The following is a 26,838-nucleotide window of genomic DNA, read 5'->3' as shown; positions in this document are numbered from 1 at the left end:
TATTCATCTCAGCTGCTCATAGAATATTCTTCAAAACAGATCAGATTTTAGGATATAAAGCAATGCTTAACAAATTTAAAAAACTGTAATAATTTCTTGCATCTTATCAGATCATGATAGAAACTAGAAAAAAAACAGTAAGAAAAACTATAGAAACTATACAAATACATGGAGATTAAACAATTCACTTTTGATCAATGGGTCACTGAAGAAATCAGGGAAAGAAATTTAAAAATTCCTGGAATCAAATGAAAATAGAAATACAACATACCAGAATCTCTGGAGTATAGTAAAGGTAATTCTGAGAAGGAATTTTATAGTACTGAGTGCCTACATCAAAAAAATCAGGGCCAACAGACATGGTGGCACACGCCTGTAATCCCAGCACTTGGGAGGCTGAGGCAGAAGGATCACTGAGAGTTCAAGACCAGCCTGGGCTACAGAGTGAGTTTCAGGTCAGTCTCAACTACATGGTGAGACCCTGTCTCAAAAAAATAAGTAAGGGCTGGGAATTTAGCTCAATGGTTCCACCACCTGCCTCAAAAGCACAAGGTCCTGAGTTCGATTCCTCCGGGAAAAAAAAAAAAAAAAAAAAAGAAAGAAAAAGAAAAAGAAAAAAAAAAACAAAAAAACAAAAAAACAGAGAAATTCCAAACAACTCAATGATACACCTAAATCTGGAAAAGCAAGAACAAACCAAAACCAAACCCAATAGAAAGGAAGAAATAATAAAGACCAGAGATAGAGACTAAAAGAATAATACACAAGATCAATGAAACAAAGTTATTTCTTTGTAAAGATAAACAAGATTGATAAGTTCATAGCCAAACTAACTGAAAGAAAGAGAGAAGACCCAAATTCAAACAATTAAGAGGTGAAAAGGGCGATGTTACAACAGATACCACTGAAATCCAGAAAATTATTGGGATTATTTTGAAAATCTATAAATTGGAGAATCTAGAAGAAATGGGTAGATTTTAGACACATAAGACCTATGAAAACTCAACCAATGGGGATATTAAAAAACTAAACAGATCAATAATAAGCAATAAGATTGGAACAGTAATAAAAGTCTCTCAACAAAGAAAAGCCTAGGGTCAGTTGATTCACTGTTTCATTTTATCAGACCTTTCAGAAAAAATAACACCAATGCTCCTCAAACTAAAAGGAAGGAATGTTTCCAAACTCATTCTACAAGGGCAATACTAACATGATAGCAAAACAGGACAAGGACACAATAAAAAATATCCATAATGAACATAGATGGAAAGATCCTTAATAAAATGCCTGCAATCTGCTACAGCTTATATTTAGATGTTCAAAAAGTTTCATGCATTCATAGATGGGGTTTTTGGGAGTGGCTAGATCATGGATATGTGATACAGGATTATAGGTTTCATTAAATGGATTAGTCCACTGATTGGTTTGGCATAGTTCTGAATGTAAATGATGGGAAAGCCCACCCTGGGTGTGGATGGTATCAATGAATAGGCTTATAGCCCAAACAGAATAAAAAGAGAAAGGAAGGCTTTCTACTACTGTCTCCTGCCTACAAACCATGAACTATTTCACCTCTGTTATGCCCCTCTGCCAGCATGCTGCCTTGCCTTGGAGCCAGCTGACTACATACAGAAACCTCTACAAACTGTGAACTAAAACTTTTCCTCCATTAATTTGTGGGTGCCAGGTATTCTGTCCCAGCAATGAGAAAGTAATTAAGACAAACCAAATTCAACAACATTATTAAAAAGATCATACACCATGATCAAGTTGACTTCATTCTAGAGATGCAAGGATAGTTCACCATATGCAAATCATTAAATGCAATATACTGTTACTTACAGAATCAAAGATAAAAATCACGTGATCATCTCAAGTGACACAGAAAAGGCCTTTGACAAAATTCAACAGCTCTGAAAAGCACCAAAGAAACTAGGTTTTGAAGGCTCATTCCTCAATATAGTAAAGACCACATACACCAATCAGAAGGGGGAAAACTGAAAGCACTTCCTCTAAGATCAGGAACAAACCAAGGATGCCCATTGTTACCCCTCTTTTCAATATAGTTCTTAAAATCTTAACTATAGCAATTAGGCAAGAGGAAGCAATAAAAGGAATAAAAATAGAAAGGGAAGAAGTCAAATTATCCTTGTTTGCAGATAATATGATCTTATACTTAGAAAACCCTAAAGATTCCACCAAATGACTTTTAGAAATGATAAATTCAGAAAAGTAGCACGATATAAAAACCAACATTAAAAAAAATCAATGGCTTTTCTATAAACCAGTAACAAACTAGATGAAAAAGAACATAGCAAAACAATGCCATTCACAATAGCTTTAAAAAAATACCAATGGATCAGCCTAACCAAGGAGGTGAAAGACCCCTACAATGAAAATTTCAGAACACTGAAGAAAAAAATTAAAGAGACTAGAAGGTGGAAAGATCTTATATGTTCACGGATTGGCAGAATCCATATTGCCAAAACCAATCTACAGATTTAATGCAATTCCCATCAAAATATCAAGGACATTCTTCACAGAACTGGAAAAAAACAATCCTAAAATTCATAGGGAAATACAAAAGACCCAGATCACCAAAGCAATTCTAGGTGCGAGGTCCTGAGTTTGATCCCTGGTAATGGGGGGTGGGGGGAAATCAATCCTGAATGCATCAAACACCTAGGTTTAAGACCTGAAACTTTGAAACTGTTAAAAGGAAAACAAAACACAAAAACATAGGGGAAACAACTGAAACCAAAGGCACAGGGAAAGACTTCCTGAAACTATTAAAGATGGGAGAGGAGCTCCAGGATCCTTTTTGTTTGTCTGCCTCATTCTCCACAGTACTTTTCTTCCATCTTCAGGGTCACTTTGTGGTAGTTACAATGATTGCTGAAACTCCAATTACCATGGTACAGAAAGAAGGAGGGAGACTCTTGCCAGCTCCAATGGCTTTCTCAAAATTCTGTCTCAATACCTTCATTTAGTATATGTACTGCCAAAGCAAGCACTCAAGACCTCCATTTAAACTGTTTTGACTTCTTTAACTAATGGCACTGGGAAAACTTGATGTCCATATGTAGGAATGAAATTAGGTCTCTTACCTTGTACAAAAAAAATCAATTCAAAATAGATCAAAGACCTATGTATAAGCCCTGAAACTTTGAAAGTGTAAAATGAAAGCACAGGGGAAACACTTGAAGACATAGGTACAAGCAAAAACCTCCACAACACAGGAGACAATAGCAAGAATCAACAAATGGAACTAAATGAAATTAAAAAATTTCTGTACAGCAAGGAAATGATCAAAGAATAAAGAGATAAACTACAGAATGAAAGAAAATATCTGTCAGCAACTTTTCTGGCAGAGAATTAATATCTAAAATATATAAAGAACTCAAAAAACTTAACACCAAGAAGTCAAATAGCCCAATCAAAAAATGGGCAAAGAACTGAACAAATTCTTCTCAAGAGAAGTACAAATGACCAATAAATATGTTTAAAAAATTCAACATCTTTAACCATTAGAAAATGCAAGTAAAAACTACACTGAGATTCCATTTCTCTCCAGTCAGAATGGCTGTCATCAAGAATATGAAAAAAAAAAAATGATGGCAAAGATGCAGGAAAAGAAGGAACCCTTCTACTCTGCTGGTATGAATGTAAATTAGTATAGTCACTATGTAAATCAATATGGAGGGTCCTCAGAAACTAAAAATAGAACTACCATTGATCCAACTACACCATTCCTTGGTATGTACCTGAAGGAGTTAAAGTCAGCTTATCATGTGGATACCTGCATACCCATATTTATTGCATCACAATTTACAATAACCAAAATATGAAACCAGACTAGGTATCTATCATGAATGGATAAAGAAAATGCAATATATAATACATATATACATATATGGAGAGAGATTAACACATTTATATCAGAATATCATTCAACCATGAAAAATTCTGTCATTTGCAGAAAAAAAATGGATCTATATATCATGTTAAATAAAAAAATGCCAGACTCAGAAAGGCAAATATTGCATATTCTACTTAATATGTGTAATCCAGAAAACGTGACAAGAAAGGAGGGAGATTATGATTAGACAAGAAGAAAGGAAGACGGGAGGAGAGAGGATGTTTAAGGCCAATCAACAGGGGAAGAAGTATGATAAAAATACATTATTTTTACCCTCAATGCGAAACTGGTTTGGGAGAGTGGGGCAAGGGAGATGACTGGGGGGAGTGTAAAGTGCATGTACAAATCTACCAAAATGAAATACATTAATCTGTATAATCACTATACACTAAAAAAAATATGGGAGAAAAACAGAAACAGCATAACAACTAAGAACAAAGAAAGGGCAGAAACCAGCAAGACTGAAGAGCCTCAGTGGAAAATATTCCAGTTTTTTGGAGGGGGAGAATTGGTTTACACTGATCTAGTATGATTCAGATTTCTACACCACAACTCAATCAACTCTGGCTCACAAATAACATAAATATGGTTGTGAAGACCATATTTTGATTATTGGAATGCTGCCAGAGTAAGACAAATGATTGCATACAATCTACTACCAGTATGACCCCATTTTTGTTGAGGACACCTGCAGACACCTGTGTGTGTTGCATGGCGATGGAATAATGAATGATCTCTCTTTTAAAAAAAATTCAGCAACAGACACATCATGGAGTTGTAGAAAGAATACATGATTAGGAGGTGGTAGGCTTGCGTCTTTACCATTATTTAGCTTTGAACCCTGGGCAAATCACTAACCTTTTCTTGGTCCTGGTTTTCATAGACCCAGGTGGTGTTAAGAGAAACACTTTCCCTACTTATACCCTTGGAAGCACTACTTCTAAATGGTTCTGAAGAACACTGTTTGAAAGCATCTTTCTATTTACTGAGCTTCTCACAGATAACGAGCCTGTGCTGAATGCTGTGTGAGCCACAAACATGAATTCAGTCCATGCTCAAACCACGGCACCTAATGTCATCAGTAGGGAAAGGGGTATGCATCAATGTCCTAAACAGCACGGCAAAGACAACAACAAAAAATGGCTGATTAAACTTTACTAATGACTGAGCAAGAATGTGGCTTTTATTTTGTACAGCTGCAATTTCTGAGGGCAGGTGAAAAGACAAACTAAACTGCATATTGTTAAATAACAGAGTTTTGGTAACTATTTGCTCTCTATGCTAAAAGTGAGTCATTACTCTGACATCCCAACAGGCAATATTTCCCCTTGATCCTGAAATTTTTATATAGCTTTGAAAGCCCCAAATCATGATTCACAAAAGCACTAAAAAGAGCTCTGACCAAAAATAGATCAGCTTTTTACTATGATTCAAATATAGTTAAGGGAAAAATGCCCCTATCATTCTACAGTAGCAGCCTTAACTCATGAGTTTCCTCATGAACCTTATAGCTACAAATAAAATCTGAATGGCACACTCTCACTGAGTATCACTTCAAAATTTACCTTGATTCATTTGTTCTCACTACCACCTTCTAAGGTAGGAACTGCCACTCTTCCTGTTTTATATGAAGGGGGTTGAGGCTTGGTTAAATGACTTAAGTAAAAGCTTTGGCCTCTGACATAGTAGAACCAGTATTTAAATGCAGGCCACTTTTTCTAAAAGTCTATTTCCCTGTAGAGGACAAGCTTCTCTCAAACCGAAACTTTTTTCCCCTTGACCTTAAAATTACTCCCTACAGTTTTGCAGGTTTCTAGTATGCAGTGAGGAGGCCACGAACAGTGTCCTGGAGGAGAATGACCAGGGGTCATTACAGAGATCCTTCAGGACACGGTACAGTTCTCTTCAGAGGGCACCTGGCACATGCTGTATGCCTGGTAGCTATTTGTTAGGTGAGCGTTTCACATTAGGAGAACAAAAATGCTCTGATTTCGGATTCTGTTTTACCTGCAGATGGTTTCCATTTCCATGCCAGAAAACCCAAATGCACTGTCTCCTTCCACACAGATGACCCGCTGCCCGGGGTTTCTATCTTTAGCCACCAGAGCAGCTGCAATGGCAAATCCCAAACCAACTCCCATTGTTCCAAAAGTACCAGCATCAAGCCTGTTGGGGAACAAAGCTAAAATAAAACTCTCAAGGTCATGTCACAGAAGGTAGGGATGGCACAAATCTTCTAGTCATATTTACATTACCAGGGTTTGTGGAAAAGGAAAGACATGTTAAGAAATTCTCTAAACTTTTTAGACTGCAAAGAACTAATTCATTAAGAATTAGCAGTGTAAAGGGAAAAAGCCACTCATGAATATTTGGAAGGCTGTATACGTGTGCTTAGAACTCTTACTATACAATGATGCCAAGGACATATCAACAAAAACTACAAAACTTCATCTATTTATGAAATATGTCCTTACATACCAAATGTGTAGAGAGTTATTAAATATTTTCTTATTCTACATTATTAGCACTTCAAATTAAACACAGTTAGTTCTAATTCTCTTCTTGCAAGTCTTACCTGTGACGAGGAAGGTAGTTTTGAAGCACAGTGCGTCCAATGTCCATGGTATTAGCTCCTTCACTTACCACAAAACAGTCTTTGGGCAACTGTTCTTGAACATGGTAGAACACTGTATAATAATTCATAGGCAGAGATGTTTTGGAAGCTAATTCCTGAAACAGAGTGGAACAATGAAAAAACAAAAGTCAATAAGCTACCATCAAGCCTGTTTGGAAATAGCTAGGCAACAACTTTAAGTTACAAGACTCCCAGATGTCTGTCCAACAGCTACTCTGAGAAACTAGTTGACCATAATCATGGGGGATATACGAAGAAAAAATATGTCCCATCATTTCACCTTGGGACACAGAAAACTGAACCCAGCTGGACCAAGATACATAGGAATATGCATAATAGCAAAAACTCAGAAACAACCTATCTCACAACCAAAAAAAAAGTGAGGTTAATTTATCAATTGATAGATCTATCTCAAGATTTTTATTTTATTTTATTTTTTGGTATCGGGATCGAACCCAGGACCTTGCACTTGCGAGGCAAGCAGTGGAACCACTGAGCTAAATCCCCGGCCCCAATAAGTGATTTTTTTTTTTTTTTGGTACCAGGAATCAAACTCAAGCCCTTGTGCTTGCAAGGCAGGCAGCGAAACCTCTCAGCTAAATCCCCAGACCCTATCTCAAGATTTTAAACAGAAGGCATCAAACCCTGTAGAAACGACTCATTTTAATGATAGCAATGAATAGTTTGGTGGTTTAAGAAGTTGTTACAATTTCCAAACTCTTCACTATCAAGCAAAGCCATAGTCCAGCTGAGAAAACCACAAAAGAAACTCTAGCAGCAATATAAGAATAAAATGAAAAGGATCACCCATTGGGTCAAATTTTAAATTTTTAAAAATTTGATGAAATAGCTATTTATTATACCTGCATGCCTTGAAGGATCCGTAACTTAAAGGCAAAAAACCATGCTCCAACATGTCCCATGATTTAAGGTCTAAAAGATTACCTAATTGTGATGTTCTGTGCCACAAACTGAGGACAAAAGTCACATCCATATTGCAGTAACACATAAGCTGTTAACTCTCCTGATACCCAGTTAAAAAGTTTTTTTCTGGCATTTTTCAAGGTAAAATTTATTGTAATATTTATTTTTCTTAATCATTTAACATGATTATTTACTACTTTTACTAGATTCCTATCGTATTTAGTTTTTGAGTTCTGTACCTAAGCCCTTTTCCTGAGCTGTGCAGTTTCTATTGCACCAGTTTGCACAGCACAGTGCATTATGGCAGAACTAAGTGAATCACGAACTTCAGCGGTTCCAACATTACCTTGGACGCAGCTTCATTGCTCTTCATTTTTTCTCTCAAACTTTTCCACCACTTGCTTTCTGGAGGATACTGCCATGGTGTTTTATCAAATTGTTCTAAAAGCTTAAGAAAAAGCATAAGCCTTTGAAAATAAACTTATATTACATTAATATAAAAAAATCTCTTCTAAATAAACGACATTGCTCATACTCTGCTTTTCCTCTAGGAAGCAATAACAGAGAAGATAAATGGGTAATGTGGTAAGCCTGTTTGGATCAGTGTAGATTTCTGTCAAATGTTGGCATTCCTGTAACAGAGACTAAAGGGTTACCTCCTCCACATCTGACAGACAGAGGTCCTTAAGTCCTCCTCAGTCCTTTGACACTAAGGAAGGAAACATACCCCTCCATGCAACCTTTATAGGAAGCCTAACAAATAGCTATAGCGTCTTTGACATAGACCCTGTACTCTAGAGTGAGTTCATGTATTATTAAAATCTGCCTCTTAGTTTCATGTACTTATAATATAAAACACCCAAAATCAAGGGACAGATGTGACTATATTCTATCGCTGGTCACAATTCAATACATAAATTATGTATAAAGAATAAGATGGACAAATCACTGATTATAGTTTGAAGAGTAAAGAGCTCTTAAAAATACTAACTAGATTTTTCCAGTGTGTAAGCCATTTCTTGGGTATACATTCAATGCCTTTGGAAGTTGTATTTTAATTTTTTGATAGCTACATTTTACCTAGTAAATCACTGTTTCCTTACTAAAGAATTTAAAATTTTCAAAGTGCCTTCCAAAAATGCTTCATTTATATAAGCATGTATAAGAACTTAGATTTACCAAGTTGCAAAGTTATATTAGTTTTCCAAATTGATCAAGATGCAGAATGTACATGTACTAAGGTACAAAGATGATTATAATTATGTATCACAAACATATACTAAAAATAAGAGGAGCTTTCCATCATAAATCTTGTTTTAAAATAGGTATTACTAGACAAACATTTTCAAGAACTGACTGTTCCTTAAAGATCAATCAACATAAACTAAAACCCAGGCAAAAGTTCTCACCTTTTTAAGGCCAAGTGTGGTGGTACACACCTGTAATCCCAGCACTTGGGAGGCTGAGGCAGGATTGCCATGAGTTCAAGGCCAGCCTGGGTCCCACAGTAAATTCAAGGCCAGCCTGAACTACATAGTGGGAACCTGTCTTAAAAAAAAAAAAGAAAAGAAAGAAAGTTCTTACCTGTTTAGTAACAGCATTTATGTCCCCTAGCAGAGTCACAGCAGGCTTTACATTATTTCCTAATTCTTCTGCACAGATATCAATCTATAAAAGAGAAAAGGCTAAAGAACAAACTATGTTTACTCTTAAAAATCTTTAAGAAGTCAATTAGAGTTGAATAAATGAGCTGTGTATATTTAACATAATAAAAAGGATTTGATATTCAAGAAGTTCTTTAATAAAAGTAAAAACCCATACAACTATCAATACTAAGGCTGGTGTAGAGAACCTCATGATCTTCCCTCATTTAAAATTTACTTTCTGGAATTTTGGTATCATATCATTACACTCTCAGGAATGCATGTGACCTGATCAATTATAGTTCTGAATATAACTAATAGGGTCCTACTGATTACATTTGTAATTCCTATGAAGAATAGGAGTTCTCAAATTTGAGCACACATCAGAGGCACCTAGTGGGCTTGTTAAACCCACATAGTGGAGGTGTCTCACTCAGATTCTGACCTCAGCAGCATTTGCAATGGTTCTCAGGTGATGCTGATGCAGGAAGCCCCGAGACCTTACTTTAAGGACCACCTCCAAAGCATGGCATGGTTAGTTCCCCATGTACTCAGAAGTTCCACACGTGGCCAAGTGAAAATGGCTTCCGCAAGGAGGAATAATTTGCCCACCCTAAAGGGAGTACATTTTAGTCAGTAGTCAAGAAGAGCAGGCTTGGGGATTTAGCTCAGTGGCATTGCGCCTGCCTCACAAGTGCAAGGTCCTAAATTCTATCCCTAGTACTGCAAAAAAAAAAAAGAGAGAGAAGGAGGTGGCAGCATCTTCCAGGCACAACCCACAATCTTGCTTGTGTTTTTTAGTTCTCAATGGCCCCATGTGAGAAAGGGACTATCAGAAGTCAACTATCAGAAGTAAACGGCAGAATGGGAATAGACAGCAATTGCAGCTAAGTCACCAAACCCCAATGGAACGCGGCCAATCTGCATAGGGTAACAGGGCTGCATGTCAATATATAGGTAGGCACTTCCCACAGTATGGAAAATAGCTTATAAAGATGGTCATGATGATAGAAGAGACATCAAAACTAGGTCAGAATATTCTCCAGTTACTCTGTTTTATGATATAGGTGAAGAGAAACTTAAAAGTTTAGCAATTTCCAACTAATAGTGAAAGAAAGTTTTGGCATTAAAAGAAAAACTCTGTAACAATGTGAATATTTCATTTTAATCTACCATCCTACTTAAATTTCTTTTCTGTACTTTTAAATATACATGAACTGTGAAGAAGAGATGAATTATGTTTTCAAACTATTCAAATCTTAATTTGGAAAGGTTTTCTGGTTAGAAGTACAATGGCACATTATGTTCTCTAGGATTAAAGTAAACTTACTTTGTGGTTTCTATAACTGCATTACACAATTTATAAACCTATTATTATAAAAAAGTGAAAAGGTTTTTTACAAAAGCCAAGAAGTAGAGCCAATAATGGCTAAAAAGGAGAAAAATGAACCACAGAGAGATGTGATTTAAAATCTCTCCTAAGTACCTGGATAAACTTCACATCTGGCTGATATCTTGGAGGCAGTCCAAAATGTAAAATCCAATTTAGTCTGGCACCAAATAAGACTATCACATCAGCAAACTGCAAAGCTCTATTTAAAAAAACAAAATAAAACAAAAAACTGATGTAACATAAAAGTAAATGTAAAATATTCAAATATTCTACTATTTGGATTGGCCTAAAATTGATTTTACAAGTAGTTAATTCTAATTTGGAGCTTATATTATACTTGCAAATTTAGCTTCTGGGTAAATTTGGTCTTTCAAAACAAAAATAATTTATAAAACCATTATATTTAAATAGTAATATATATTGTATATATACTCTATTCCATTTATTACTTTTTATCAGGCTGAGGATTTAGCTCAGTGGCACTGTGCCTGCATGCCAAGTGCAAGGTCCTCAGTTTGAAGTTTGATTCTCAATACGAAAAAAAAAATTAATACCTTTTATCATTAGAAAAATTAATGTAATCCCCAATACAAAAAAAAAGGAAAAAGAAAAATTAATGTTAAGTCTATTGCAGATGATCTAAAAAATGTATAAAGAAAAAGTTAAAACAACCCCAAATACTATCAATTTGTAAACAAAAATGTTGGCATATTTCCATCTAGTCTTTTTTTCTATTCAAATATATTTTGACATAATTGAGCTTATTTATATAGTATACTATTTCATGTGCTTTTGCTATCATTAAATCATCTATTACTGTTATCATTAAATTCTTAAATACAATTACTGAAGGCTACACATTTGGCTGACTCTACTTTCTTTATATAGTCAGAATTTATTAAATGCTTTGTTTTCAGTTGCTGGGTATTTTCATTATTATTAATAGTACTTCTTTACACATCAATCCTCTCTACTCTCTCTTCCTTTTCCTGCAATGCTGGGGATGAACCCAGGACCTTGTTCCTGCTAGGCAAGTGCTCTGTCACTGCTTGAATCTTAATGCATACTTCACATTGACTCCTGGATTTTTTCTTCTTTAAAGAGCATTAATTCATATGCTTGAATTATGAATTCATATGCCTGAATTTAGAATGCTTTCTAAATTATTATACCAAGTTAATTCCTTCCCTTCCTTCCTTCCTTTCTTTTGTGGTACTAGGGATTGAACCTGGGTGCTGTACCACTGAGCTACATCTCTAGCTCTTTTCAGTTTTTTCAGACAGGATATTGTAAAGTTGCCCAGGCTAGTCTTAAATTTGTGATTCTTCTGCCTAAGCCTTAAGCTGGGGTTACCTCTGTGCCTTGCCCAAATGTATTTCTAATAGCTTTAAATATATATACTTCTAATCTTCATTAGATTCTGGCAAATTATTCTAATATAACTTTTCTAATCTTTTAATAATTTTTACTTTGTTATATACTAATATTGACATAGCCATCCTTGCTTTATTTTGCTTACCTCATGTATCTTTGCCCAGTCTTTTCTTTTTTAAGAGTTTTTAAGTTATATGATTTTGTTTCACATGCGGCTGTTATAACACATATAGTTACTATTTTTTGGGGTACCGGGGATCGAACTTGGGTCCTTGAGCTTGTGAGGCAGGCGCTGAACCACTGTGCTAAATCCCCAGCTCACATATAGTTACTATTAATCGAATATGAATGCTTGCCTTTTTCCAGGAGAGTTTATTATCATAATTGTTGTAGGGATTTGCGTTTCATATTTTATCGTTCTGCTTTGTTGACTGACTCCCTTTTTCCCTATCTTTCATCATACAGGATCTGTTTTTATTGTTTTTATCTTCTTGAGTGGTAAATACAATTTTTCACACAAATTTAGTTATCATTTCAAGTACATATTCCAAAAGCATCTCTATTACATACTGCATTAGTCCTTGGAGACTCAATTTTCAAAACAGATAAGTACTACAAATGGTTGGACTGATTAGTTTTTTGATATTCTAAAACCTTTTGAATTATTGATTCCGTTATTTAATACACTATAATCTTTATTATACTATTGATGTCATTAATTTAATGCTCTTAAAATTTGGCTATGATGAAAATAAACTAGAGCTCTGGATGCAGAACTGCATGTGGCAAAAACTCTAAGAGAAACTGTCTTCTTGGCCAGAGGATCAGAAAAAGGGCCTTCACTCCAAGTTGGACAGTGCAGAGCAGCAAGTGCATATATTCTTACTTTTCCTCTCTCCCAGTCTTGTTCTTAGGGTAGCCCTGCTTCAGAGCTGCACTGTGATGGCTCACAAGCAGCTAATGTTAGAGGAGAAATGTTATCTTTCAGGCAAAAGGAACTAGAAAAAGAGGCCCTCTGCTCTAAAACATATGGGAGCAGCCTGGTTTTTTTTCTTCTTCAGTTTGCCGAGCTGTGGCACCCTCAGTAGTAGGGTACTATAAAGCAGCAAAAGCCACAAAAAGGGGCTCCCAGAATCAAAGAGTGAAGCTGGAGAGCCACAGACATCCTAAAGAGAAGAGAAAAAACATTCCCAATCTGGATATGAACCAGCATGTGTCTGGGCTTATCCTTAAGCCAGGCGTATGCAGAAAGACCCAAAGCAGCAAAGCAATGCCTATGAAATTGAACTGACCCTTGAACAACTGTAATAACAGAGAACTTGTGGTCTGAACCCAACCAAACCAAACCTAACTGACTGCTTAGTAAAACAAACAAATGATCCCATATCTTATAACATAATATTAAAGTATTCAGGATACAATCCAAAATTATGCCAGGTGCAATAATGGTGGCATATGCCTATAATCCCACTACTCAAGAAACTGAGACAGGAGGATCACAACTCTATGGCCAGCCTGGACATCTTAGCAAGAGCATATCTAGGGGATATAGCTCAGTGGTACAGAATCCCTGGGTTCAATCCCCAGTATACAAAAAAAAAAGCTCCAAAATTACTCAGCACAGAAAAATCTGACCAACCCTAAAAAACAACAACAAAAGCAAGCAGGTGTTAATCTGAGATGTTCCAGGTGTTAGAATACCAAAATGAAAACTTTAAAGCAGCTATTATGACAAACTTTCATAAAGGAAAGAAAAATATTCTTGAAATAAATCTAAAGGTAGAAGTTGTAAGCAAAGAAACAGAAAATTTAAGAGACAAAAGGATTGAAAAGAAATTACCAGATATTCAGGGAACTGTGGATAATGTCAAAATATGCAATAGTTGTATCACTAGAGTTCCAGGAGAAGGGAGATTGGTAGAAAAAAATTTGAAGAAATAATGGTGAAAATCTTTCCAAATTGAGAGAAAGAAAGAAATTTACAGATCCAAAAAACTGTAAGAACTCCAAAAGGATTAAACAAAAGCAAACCATTTCTAAAAACATCATAATTAACTACTGAAAGATAAAGAAAAATACTTAAAACAGTCAGAGAAAACAATATATTAAATACAAAAGAACAATGACTCAAATGACTGCAAATTTCTCATCTAAAACGATGAGGGCCAAAAGAAAGTTCATAACAGCTCTTAATTGCTAAAAAGTAAAAACAAACAGATGGGCTTAGAATTACATCATTCTTTCAGATTGTTTCTCTAGATTCAGCCAGTAGTCACAAAATAAATGTACCTTAAAATCTACCAAGTGACGCTATTTAAAATCTGAAATGCCACACACCTGGATCTGGCTGCGCTTACACAGTTTGCATGGTTGTCAGGGACAACACCCTTGCCCATAGGAGTGGGCAAAAACGGCAATTTACAGTGCTCCACCAATTTCCTGATATTTTCCTCTGCATGTGCATAAGCAGCACCTAAAAGAAATGCAAATGTATTGAACAAGTCAGTTAAGTTTGGCACTAGAACCCTAAAAATAGCTCATGTGAAACTGCTTTTTGATTTCACATATTCTCCTATTTATACATGGCCTTAAACACAAAATAAACTGGGCTGTGGATTTTATCATTGGTATTTAAATATGCTTAAGAAAACAATAATTCTAATGTCCCCTCAATAATATTCTCAATTATTCTGAACAAGGTCTAACCCTAAACAAAATTGACATTTTGCATCTCTTTCTGTTGTCCCTTACCTTCTATGCTTCACGCTTGCGAACTACTTACTACCCATAATTCTCAACATACTTTCTTTACTGAGAGGTCTAAGTAGGCAAGGAAGAATTTTGCTCTGAGAAAGACTGCCCCTACCTTCCATCCATCCCTAGCCATCCATCACTAGCAAACCTGTTCTGCAGAATCCACTAGTCTTAAAAGGCAACATTTCTACAGCTTCACAGATCTCTCTATAGGTTCTACATGCCAGGAATGGTGGCACATGCCTGTAATCCCAGCACTTGGGAGGCTGAGGCAGGAGGACTGCTGTGAGATTATAGGCCAGCCTGGGTTACACAGTAAGTTTAAGATCAGTCTAAACTACATGGTGAGACCCTATCTCAAAAAAAAAAAGGTTCTACAATTCTGTGACACCTCATCAATGTTTTCTATAATTCCCGCCTCAACATAAGCCTCATCAAACGTTTGTTAAAGAATGAAAACTGGCATCCGAGTGGTTCCCACATACACTATTTAATATACCCTACTGAAGTAGTTAATATTTCTGTTTACCAGTGGGGTCCTGATACCCAAAACAGTTGTTTATCGAAGTCACAAAGTTAATACATCCCCTTCATGCAGTAAATTCACCTCTGACCTAATTTTTTTCCTGTTGTTGACTATTAAAAAAAAACAAACAAACAAACAAAAAAAAATAGCCATCATTTGTATGTAGTAAGTTCTAAGTAGTTGATAACCTGATTAGTATGATCATAGGTGATCCCAACAGCCTCAGTTCTAAAACACAAAATGGATACAAGAATAACTGCTGACAGTATAAACTGTTTTGTACAACACCTCAGGAGAAAGTAATCTTAAGTTATCTCTTAACTTAATTAATACTCCTTATGGGGTCTATTTTAAATCCCAAATATAGGGCCAGGGATGTAGCTCAGTGACACCATGTCTACCTGGCAAGTGCAAGGTCCTGATTTCAATTCCCAGTACAGGGAGAAAAAAATCCTAAATATAGATAAAGCTTGAGACACAAACATATCTGTCATAGCTGCTATAAACAAAAACAATATTTGCTAGTAAAGTGTTAATGTATACCTGGTAGCTACTAAAAACTGTATTTAGGAAGTAATTTTAAAATGATGAAAAAATATTATAATATTAAATGACTAAATTAGAATATTAAACTGTCTACCTAGTATGATCACAATAAAAAACATGTATGAAAAAAGGAATAGAAAAATAATAAATGTTAAAAATAGTTTTCTTGGATGAAGAGATTTCTTCTTCCTACTTTTCTAAATTTTCCAACTTAGAGAGAAGCACTGGAGACTTAATCCAGAGCCTTTGCTATATTTCCAGCGCTTTCTTTTTTATTTTTGAGACAGGGTCTTTCTAAGTCACTAAGTTGTCCCAGCTGGGCTTGAACTTGTGACTCTACTGCCACATCCTTCAAAATTTAAGTCTCAGGCCTAGGATTTAGCTCAGTGATTCAGTTGTCTGCCTTGCAAGTGCAAGGTTCCGAGTTCAATCCCTGGTACCAAAAACAAAAGACCCAAAATTTAAGACTCAAAGGCAGGAGATATTTCCTTAAAAGACTAAGAACTCTAGGCATCTAAGGACAATTCCATGATTGAAAACCAACGAAATAAGATGGATGAAGAATATTCTTGCTCCAATCATGAAAACAATTTCTAAAAAGTATCAGCAGTCTTTCAAAAGCCAAGGAGGACTGAAGAGTTCTACTCAATCCTACCTTTCCCAATAACAAGAAGGGGCTGCTTGGCACTCCTAATAACAGATGCTGCCAGACAAACAGCAGAGGCTTCTGCCATGCTAATAGGAGGTGGCATGCAGCACTCTTTATACCTAGGAAAAAAGAGCTCTGTTAATCAAGAGATCAACTCTAAAATTTTTTACTATGAAAATTTCAAATATATAAACAGGTAGGAAAAGTAGTATGATAACTAAATACTCACCATGTAGATTCAACAATAGCATTTTGCATTTGTTTTACATGCATGCATGCATGCACACACACACAATTTTTTCCCTAAATCATTTTAAGTCAATTACAGATACTCATCCTTAAAAACTCCTGAGGCAGCTCTAACACAAAAGGAACTTCTTTTATACCACCACAATACACTTATCACATCTGGTAAATTAACAATCCTTCCCTAATATTATCTGCCAGCCAGTCAGACGGGTAATTCACTGAGAGGAATTTTTTTTTTTTTTTTTTTGTAGTAGTGGTAGTTGCTATAACATTAAACCATATTAAGGGCTGGGGATTTATTTATTTATTTATTTTGGGGGGAAGGGGATCGAACTTGGGTCCTTGCGCCTCAAAGGTAGGATCGAGTAGAACTCCAGTCCTCCTTGGCTTTTGAGACTGTTGATACTTTTTAGAAATTGTTTTCATAATTGGAGCAAGAATATTGTTCATCCATTTTATTTTGTTAGTTTTAATCAAAGAATTATCCATAGATGCCCAGAGATCTTACTCTTTTAAGGAAAATATCTCCTACCTTTGAAACTTTAATTTTGGGTCCTTTTTTTGATACCAGGGATGGAACTCGGGACCTTGCACTTGCAAGGTAGGCCACAGAATCACTGAGCTAAATCTCTGGCGCCTGCCTTGTAAGCACAAGGACCTGAATTCATTCCCTAGTACCAAAAACAAAAACAAACAAACAAACAAACATACTAAAAGCTAATAGTTAATATTATGTGCCACTTATTTATTTTGAAAACAATGAGACTATTTTAATTTCACCACTGAGGAAAAGACACTCAGCAGAAATTAACTTGCTGAAGACAAGCATGGGACAGAGACTGCACTGAACCAGTTATTCCGTCTCCAAAGTCTATGCTTGTAACCACTTCACTATTTCACTCACTATTCATTATTTCCACTTACTGTGTGAGTTAATACTACAGTATCACAATATGCATTAGTAAAGGAACTATTAAAACTGTCACAGTTAAGTATTTCTGGATAGTAATTCCTCACTATGGTATTTCATTTATTTTATTTTTTTGGTATTGGAGAGTGATCTCAGGACCTTGTGCTTCCAAGGCAGGCGGTGGAACCACTGAGCTAAATCCCGGTCCTTTCATTTATTTATTTATGTATGTATGTATGTTTTGGTACCAGGGAATGAACTCGGGTCCCTGCACTTGAAAGACAGGTGGCAGAACCACCCCTTTCATTTATTTTAATAAAAATCGTACTGCACAAAATCTGGACATACACTACTACCCAAATACGTGCACATATGATAAGACATTCAATCTTTACAAAAAATACCTGAGGCTCCCTTCCCACCTCAACATTATTTGGATTATCATGTTCAGGTATTTTAAAGAATAAATGTCCTTTCTGTCTGACTTTCCCAAACAGAAATCATTCTTGCATTCAGAGAACCATTTTCATAAGAGCAAAATCCAAAAAAATTATATTTACGAAATAATTTCAGAACAATGAAAAATGTTATGATAATGCCAAATGAATAAGATATGATATGAAACTATATAGTGAGTGTATATGTATGAAAAACAAATAGAAAAAAGTACTATGTGTTACAAATGTCAACCCTTAAATGAAAAAATTTCTTACTATGCATGGAAGCACACACCTCAAACCCCAGCACTCTGAGGCTAAGACAGGAGGATCATAACTTCCAGCTCAGCCTGGCCAACTTAGTGACGTGGCAAGACCCTATCACAAAATAAAAAATAAAAAGAGCTGGAACTGTATCTCAGTGCAAAGGCCCTGGGTTCAATCCACAAATGAAAAAAAAAAAATGTAAAGGTCTGTGGATATAGGTCAATGCAAAGGTCAAGAGTTCAATCTCCACTAACAACCCTCCACCACAGGATTTCTGCTTTCTACTTTTCTGGACTTTTCCAGGATTTTTATAATAGGAAAAATCTACTTTACTCATAAGATCAAAGAAGTACCATCAATAATCCAATGGTCCCCACCAGCAGAAATATACTAAATAGTACCTAGGCTGATGCATGAACCCAAGTACCCCATCCTTCAGGGGTGACTGAGGTATCAGTGAGGAAAGTGTTGCTTGTTTGTTTAATACTTCTCACTTTTTTTTTTTGTTTACACAGGGTCTCCCTATGTAGTCCAGGCTGGGCTCAAAGTCTAGATTCTCCTGCCTCAGCCTCCTGAGTTCTAAAATTACAGGTATGCAACATCACGCTCAGCTTCATTCAGTGTTTATTTAAGAAATAAAGGGACATGAAAAATCATAGAAACGTGTTAGAACATTTTTAAATTAAAGAGATAGCTAGACTAATATTTTTATGCTGAGTCCTAATAACTTTTCAATAATTACTTCATCTCTTTGCTTATACTAACACTGTCAACAACCCATTAACTGCATTAATGGGTATATGTATTCGTGGTAACTGGTGGAATAATTTCAAATGAGGAATTCAGTAAACTCTAAGCATTTGATAGAGCCCAAAGTAATTGCTAAAAACCATTTTAATTAACAAAATTAAGCTCTTAGGCTAGGATTCAGTAATTATTAAATCATCAAGTTAAGATAAATGGAGATTAATTTATAAACTGCTAGGTAATTCTTTTAAAAACCAGTGTGGTGACACGCCCTTGTAATCCTAGCACTCTGCAGGACTGAGGCAGGTGGAGCACAAGTCTAGGCAATTTAACAACTTAGCCAGACCCTGTCTCCAAATACTAGCTCAGTGCAAAGGCCCGGAGTTCAATCCCTAATATTATAAAAAAAAAAAAAAAGAAGAAGAAGAAGAAGGCACCATGATCACACAATTAGGACTGCAAATAACTATTACTCACTTTATAGAGTTCATATTCACCTCGAGGGTCACAAAATCTGCAGGTATATCAATATAACAAGCACCTGGACGACCATAGATACTGATTCTCATTGCCTGTATTTATTACAGATAGAAGAAAAGACATTAAAATCTCAATTTTTATTATCATATTCCATTTAAAGATACTATTTAACTGTGAAATGAACACTATTTTTTCTAGACATCCTTGGAGGAAAAAAATACTGTAAATTAAAACTGAAAAGTCCGCCATTAAATCTATATATTTTAAAAGGTAAAGTATGTTTGTTTTAAATAGGAGATCAAAAAGTATTCACTGAGGTTTAAAATTCCTGTTCTAAACTGGGCATGGTGGTGCACACCTCTAATTCCAGAATTCTGGGAGGATTGCACATTTCAGCCCAGGCTGGGCAATGGATATAGTGACTTATCAAGACCCTGTCTTGAAATTTAAAAAGCGCTGGGAATGCAGCTCAGTAGAAAGGCCCTGGGTTCAAAACTGTATAACTCCCACCCTATGCATATTCTATTACATACAGTATTAGCCTTGGAAACTATTCCCTAGTCTTTGCTTACCAAGTTTTACACTGTAATATGAACTTTCACCTGTTTCCTGATTCTGATTTGGCAAAGATTTCAGGAACTGGGATGTCAGTATGTGTCTAATCACTTTTATTATGGTTTTTGAAATGGCTCAAATATAATTTCACATACTAATGCTCGACAGCTAAAATTAATTTACTATGTATTGTTTAACTAAGAAATGATCTTATATGCATTAATCTCAACTTTTAAAACTAATTTTTTTGCAAAAACGTAAGAGTACCCAGGAATTTAAACCTTTACTTTAGTATAACTGAAACTTACTTTTACCTGTGTTTATATAACTAAATATAGCAGGACTGAATATTAAAATGTAAATAGCTTTTTAACCATGTCATTTTAACAGTCTGGGTAAATTCCTAATTGTCACTTAATCTAGTAAGGATAGAAATAACAGTGCTTTTTTAAAAAAATCACAATGCTAGAAGTATAGCTCACTGATAGAGTATGTATTTAGCCTTGGTGAGGACCTGAGTTCAATCCCAAGGACAGCTTGTTAAATACCACACCTTTTCAATGACAGAGGGAATAGCTTCTATGCTGGGTGGCCGAGCAGAGAACTTGCTATATAATCTACAAGCTTCAACCTATACAGAAAAATGAAAATCATTTAAAATTAGGCTCACAGTCATATTACTCTGAAGGAAGACAAAATATTAAATCATTACTTTCTATTACATTTAGAGGTCAGATGGGGAAAATTATTTAGAATGTCTCCTGAAAGCTGGGCATGGTGGCATATGCCTGTAAATCCAGCATTCAGGAGGCTGAGACAGGAGGACTGCCATGAAGTCAAGGCCAGCTTGGGTTAAACAGTCAGTTTAAGGATGGCTTGAACTACAGAGTGAGACCCTGTCTATTGAAATAATAAATTTCTGTATCAGTATGATTCAGGAAAAGAGACACCATTTTTAGTTTTCAGATTAACAAAGAGAAAGCATTGTCAGCCACAGCACAGGAAAACAGGCACTCTCATAAACTGCTGGTGAGAGTGTAAATGGATAGGGGAACTAACAAAATGTCTAAAAGAAGTCTTAAGGAGAGTATTACTAAACCCAGTAATTCCACAGCTTCAGTGATCTTTTTCCTCAGTTTTTAATTCAATTGTATAAATTGCTATTATTTTCCTTTTCAGAGAAAATACTTGTTTTTTTTCATTACTATCTACAATCAACTAAGTAAAACTTCTGTTCTCTTTCAAGGACATAAAATTGTAACTTTTACATGAACTTATACCAGAGTCTGCTATTCTGTATTCATTAATCACAGGTAAAAGTCTGTTTGTGGCTGTGGGTGTAGCTCACTGGTAGAGTACTGCCTAGGATAAGTAAAACTCTGGGTTGGAAACTTAGCAACACATGAAGGAAATCTTTTATATTTTTGAAGTGCTCATAGTAATTCCTGGTTTACCAACAGACTTTGTCAATAGTTTTAACCTTGCTCTTAACCTTGTCCCACAAATGCTCAAATAAACTGGGTGTGGTGGCGCAAATCTGTAATCCCAGCACGTGGGAGACTGGGACAGGAGGATCACCAAAAGTTCATGGCCAGCCTCAACAACACGGTGAGTTCGAGGCCAACCTGAACTACACGGCAAGACCCTGTCTCAAAAAGCTGAAAACAAAGCAAAATGCTCAATTATGTTTATTTTGTGTCATTTATTCTCACTTATTTGCTTTTCACAGCTATTCTTAAAACTATTTTATTTATTTGTGTATATTCATTGTATTACCCAGGGCCTTCACAACGAACTATATTCTTAGCCTTTTGTTTTCCTTTCTTTCAACTTGTTATTTTTATTTAATTTGATATAAGATCTCACTAAGTTTTTTTGGGGGGTATTGGGGATCAAACTCGGGCCCTTGAGCTTGTGAGGCAGGTGGCAGCACACTGAGCTAAATCCCCGGCCCTTTTGTTTTTCAATTTTTTGTGAGACAAGCTGCAGTTCTCGAACCTCCTGTCTCAGTCTCACAGTGTGGGGAGCACAGGCATATGCCACCACACCCAGAAAAACTGTAATATTTTTTTGACAAATTCTGTCAAGTTTCTTTTACTTCTTAAACACTTCCTTCCCCTTATAAAATAAAAATAAACCCAGAATCTACCAATAATCATTTTGAATAGGATTTTTCTTCTCAGCTTTTTATTTCCATAACATCCGGGAGGCACAGTGCAAAGTCATTTTTCTACTCACCTAAACCTCATATTCAGCTATTTTAGCACTGTATTTGATAGTATATATATCTTTTGTTTATTTTTATTTGATTTTTTTTTTTTTGGAAACATGGTCTTGCTATGTAATCCAGGCTATTCTTGAATATATTGTGCAGCCCAGGCTGGCCTCAAACTTCCTCTCTCAGCCTCCCATGCTGGGGTTACATGCATGCACTGGCTTCTAAAGTCACTTTTATTGCTACATTTTCATGGCTCTGAGAAGAAATCCTGTCAATTTTGGCACATTTCTTGAAAGCCCGACATAAGTAAGGCAGCCCCTTCTTACTATCCACCCTGAGATTGTCTTTTTCAGAAGAATTATCAATAAAGTACTTCAGGTACCTCTAACATATTTAAAAATTGTTTTCAGACAATTTTTTCCCCTAGTACGAGGGATTAAACTCAGGACTTTGCATTTGCAGGCAGGTACTGTGTCACTGAGCTATATCCCCGGCCGCTCAGAAAATAATTTTAAAACTCCTGTCCATAACCTTAAAATACTAGATACCTGAGGAAACTCCTGAAAGGCTCCCAATGTTTCTTGATTTCTTTCAGAGGAACCACCAATCACAATCAGGGGCCTGAAATAATTTTTAAGAAAAAAATTACAAAGGATATCACGTATAATGCTCAGCAAAGTGCCCAAAGCAAAAGAAACAACTCAATAAATGTTAAACAGAGACAGAAACAAACAGACCTACAAAGAGACTACCTTATGTCCTTCCCTAAGAACTAAATTAAAAATTACTTAGGATACAACGTGATGTGGGAACCTTTCCACAATTTAAAAAAGAAGCAAAATTTATTTCAAATGTTCACCCTTATCTCCATCTCAATCTTTCTGGATGCTGAAGCTAGATGTCTAGATGTAGTGATACAAAATTAATTTTCATGCCCTTCTCTTATTCTTAGGATATGGGGAAAAGATATTTTATACTTTCTTAAATAAATCTATTTTGAAATAGCAAAATAAGTAACATTTCTGAGCAATAAAACTTTTATCCCTCAAGGTGAAGGGAAAAAAAAAAAAGGAAAAGAAAAAGAAGCACATAGCAAACCTAAAAGTCCTCAAAATAAATTTCACCCTGGCCAGGGATTTAGCTCAGTGGTGCCGACACCTGCCTCACAAGCCAAAGGTCCTAAGTTCAATCGCCAGTACCAAAAAAAAAAAAAAAAAACTCACCCTAAAGTAGATAAGGAAGAGAAAAACAAGGAGGGAAGAAAATAAACAAACAAAACTGTAAGAAACATGGGGCAAGAAAGACAACAATAGCATTCCCACGAAGAAGTTTAAATGTTATTACTGATGAGAACATAACCCTTCAACCTGATCTTACATGCAGAAGGAAATGAAAATGTTGTATTTATCTCTAAAGAAATTAGAAGTGTTCTTATTTTCCCCCTAATAATCCTTTTAATATATCATATACATATATATATATATATATATATATATATGTATATTCAAGGTATACAACATAATGTTTTGGTATCCATAAACATAGTGAAGTGACTGCTACAGGTAAGCAAATTAACTGAGTGTGTTAACTATATCTAAAATCTATTTTTAAAGCAAATTTCCAATCTTACTCTTCAAATATACAATATATTCTTCCTCATGCTGTACACTACAACTCTAGACTTATTCTACATAACTGAAACTTCCTAACCCCTAACATTCACCTCCCCTGTCCTTCCCCCAGACTCTACCTACCTGCATGTTAATCACCTCTCTACTCTGTTTCTAAGAACTAGAGGTTTTTCCCCTGATTCTTTCCACCCCTGATCAGTTCTACTCAGTAAGATTAAGCAGGGACATTTTAAGAAAATATTCTCAGTAATAATAATTTGATTACCAACAGTTCATGTTTGCATTAGCCATACCAGCCAAGGCATGGGTGAGACCTGGGCCAGAAACAACGAGGCACACTCCTGGCCTAGAAGTAAAACAGAACTTATGTTACTGAAAGCAGATCAAATTTAACAACTGAACAAATGGAATAAGCCCCAGCAATCTCATTTTTGAACCAAGCATTTTTGGTTCACATCAACAACTAACTCAAATCACTTTAGGGTGAAACATGGCAACCTTCTTGGACTTCAAAGAAAGGCCATACAGGTGTTTACTGAAATTGGTAAAAAAAATTATTAGAGCTCTTTTTTTTTGGACCACGGACTGATGAACTTAGGACCTTGTGCTTGCCAGGCAGGCAATGTGCAGCCAAGCTAAATCCTCGGCCCCATTAGAATACTTTTAATAAAAAAACAAAAGGAAGATTATATCAGTCTTCTTATATGAATAAGGAACCCATTTTTTCTACATTGTATTTTACACCCTTTTCATATGTTGCTATTATTACATTTGGTCTAAAACAAGTTGACTACATACAGAAGTGAATTTTTGACAATTGAGTACTTTTTGTATGGAAAAAATTTTTTTCATTTCTTAACAGATAAAATCAACTGGTCTTTGACAATAATTCCAAAAGCAATGTTCTTCACCAAATCTTTTTAATTGAATGCTTTCCCCTACCTATGTCTTTTGAAAGCTTGAAGCATTCAAAAAGGTACTGCCATATAATTCAGTTTGACCCTTACCATTTACAATTTCTGAAGAATATTTAAGACAGGCTTTAACAATGAATTAACTTAATTACCACCAAAAATTAAACTTCTACACAGTACTCTCAGCAAGCAGTAGAAATGTTCTCCTTCTGCAGTCTGAAAGTGCTTAAAACATGACAACTAAAACAAGGAACTATACCTATTGAGCATTTGAAATGTGACAACTAAAGTGAGGAATTATAGTTTAAATGTTAGTTTTAATTAATTTCAATGTAAATAGCTTCATATGGCTAGTCACTATTATACTGCATAGTACAGTTCTAGAAGTTCATTCAAATAATAAAATTTTTTAACATATAAACTTTTGATATCCCCTAATCATCATTCTGGCACTTTTTCAATTAAAGCATCAAGGAATCTGTTATTTAAATGCTTTCTAGGCTAAACAAAAATATGAAAATATTGTTCATATTTAAATAACATGAAGAAAATGGTAAAGATAACTATTTTTTGGACAGCTTATTTTCCTCAGGCTCACAATGAGAAGATTCCTATCAAAGCAGGATACCCTGCTGACTTCTAGACTTTGAGACTATATTTATTTATAATTCTTAGCAATTTAATTACTAATTTTATTTTTGGAAACATAAAATTACTAAAACTATCAACATAAGTTTAGAAAAGTATGATACAAATTATACTGGGAGTCCAAATTGTTTTTAAAAATGTGTGTCAATAGTAAAAAATTGGACAGAAATAAGACAAATTCTTAATAGCTATAGTTTTACAGGTGATTTCAGTTTTCTTCCCTATACCATTCTGTATTTTCCAAAAGGGGGCATTTTTTAAAAAGTATTAATTACTATCACTTTGGCTGAGATAATGTCTCAGTATGTAGCTCAACCTGGCCTCAAACTTGTTATGTAATCCAACCTGACCTTGAATTCTTGATCCTCCTGTTGTTAGCCTGAGTGCTGGGCTTACAGGTATGCGGTACCATGCTCAGGTTAAAAAAAAAAAAAAAAAGTATTCATTTTTAGTCATAAATGAGGAATGGGTAGGTAGGTAACATGGATACATACTAAAAAATCTGAACAAATAAAACAAGCCCCAACAATCTCATTTTTGAATCGAGCATTTTTGTATTGGGTGGGCTGGGGCGTTTAGGACATCCAAGACAAGGTCTAACTCATCAGCTCACTAGGAATCACCAGTGATTCATTCTGCAAAATGGCAGTATGTCCCCCCCAATACACTTTTTTGGTATTGTCATCCTTTTGATCTGACCCTCAAAGAGTTCTAAATTTATTTTTCTTTAGTACTATCATCTATACTCTTCAAATCAACTAATCTTTCATCTGAAAGATATAATAGTTCTATCCAAATATATTCAGTAGCTGAAATATAATAGACTTGAGTTTACCTGCCAGTCAGATATCCAACTGCAGAGGCAGCATAAGAAGCCTACAAAGAAAGAACATTTAGGAATTAAGCATATTGGGGTCCTTACAGTGTAACCATGAGAAAACTTAGTATTTAGAGATTAGAATTTAAACAAAACAAAAATGTCCCTTCCAATTCTGACACTTAGACTTGGCAAGGTACAATATAACACAGTAGTAGTATAGCAAGGACTCATAACCAGAATACCTGAGTTCAAATTCTGGCTCTTTTATTACCGAGTCATGGAGCAAATTTTACTTAATCTCTCTGCCACTCACTTTTCTCATCCGTGAACTAGGATAAGCACCAGATGAAGTATCAATAGAGATTCATGGGTGCAAAGTATTAGAGAGTAGTAAGCGCTGGGTATCTGCAATGAGTGACTGGCGCTATTACAGATCATTCCCAGTAATGTCCTCGGCCATACTCACCGCCTGCTCGTTCCTCATCCCGATGTACCTGATGCCCAGCTCCTGGGCGGCAAGGGCGATTTCGGTCACCGGGATGCCCACGACGCCAAACATGTACTGCACATCCTAGGGGCCGAAGAGAAGGAATACACGC

General features: G+C 35.6%; 1 protein-coding gene across 3 annotated transcripts in view; it reads right to left on the bottom strand.

The window, feature by feature from the left end:
- The window catches only part of Hacl1 (2-hydroxyacyl-CoA lyase 1), an 83,210-nt gene that overhangs the window by 19,941 nt on the left and 36,431 nt on the right, over nt 1–26,838 (bottom strand). For all 3 annotated transcript variants that reach the window (XM_010643117.2, XM_010643114.1, XM_010643115.3), the window contains exons 3-15: nt 26,706–26,810; nt 26,255–26,295; nt 24,123–24,203; nt 22,775–22,847; nt 20,562–20,639; nt 19,451–19,545; nt 16,370–16,482; nt 14,226–14,361; nt 10,608–10,713; nt 9,063–9,146; nt 7,825–7,926; nt 6,495–6,649; nt 5,927–6,085 (exon numbers count right to left, since the gene is read on the bottom strand). In XM_010643117.2, coding sequence (XP_010641419.1) covers nt 5,927–6,085; nt 6,495–6,649; nt 7,825–7,926; nt 9,063–9,146; nt 10,608–10,713; nt 14,226–14,361; nt 16,370–16,482; nt 19,451–19,545; nt 20,562–20,639; nt 22,775–22,847; nt 24,123–24,203; nt 26,255–26,295; nt 26,706–26,810 — 1,328 coding nt within the window. The remainder of the gene's footprint in view (nt 1–5,926; nt 6,086–6,494; nt 6,650–7,824; nt 7,927–9,062; nt 9,147–10,607; nt 10,714–14,225; nt 14,362–16,369; nt 16,483–19,450; nt 19,546–20,561; nt 20,640–22,774; nt 22,848–24,122; nt 24,204–26,254; nt 26,296–26,705; nt 26,811–26,838) is intronic.

The sequence above is a fragment of the Fukomys damarensis genome, unplaced genomic scaffold (genome assembly GCF_012274545.1).
Source record: "Fukomys damarensis isolate Sample0158 unplaced genomic scaffold, DMR_v1.0_HiC HiC_scaffold_28, whole genome shotgun sequence".
In the NCBI taxonomy this organism is placed as follows: Eukaryota; Metazoa; Chordata; class Mammalia; order Rodentia; family Bathyergidae; genus Fukomys; species Fukomys damarensis.
Note: the sequence above shows the minus strand (reverse complement) of the source record. Positions and strands in the feature narration are given on the sequence as shown.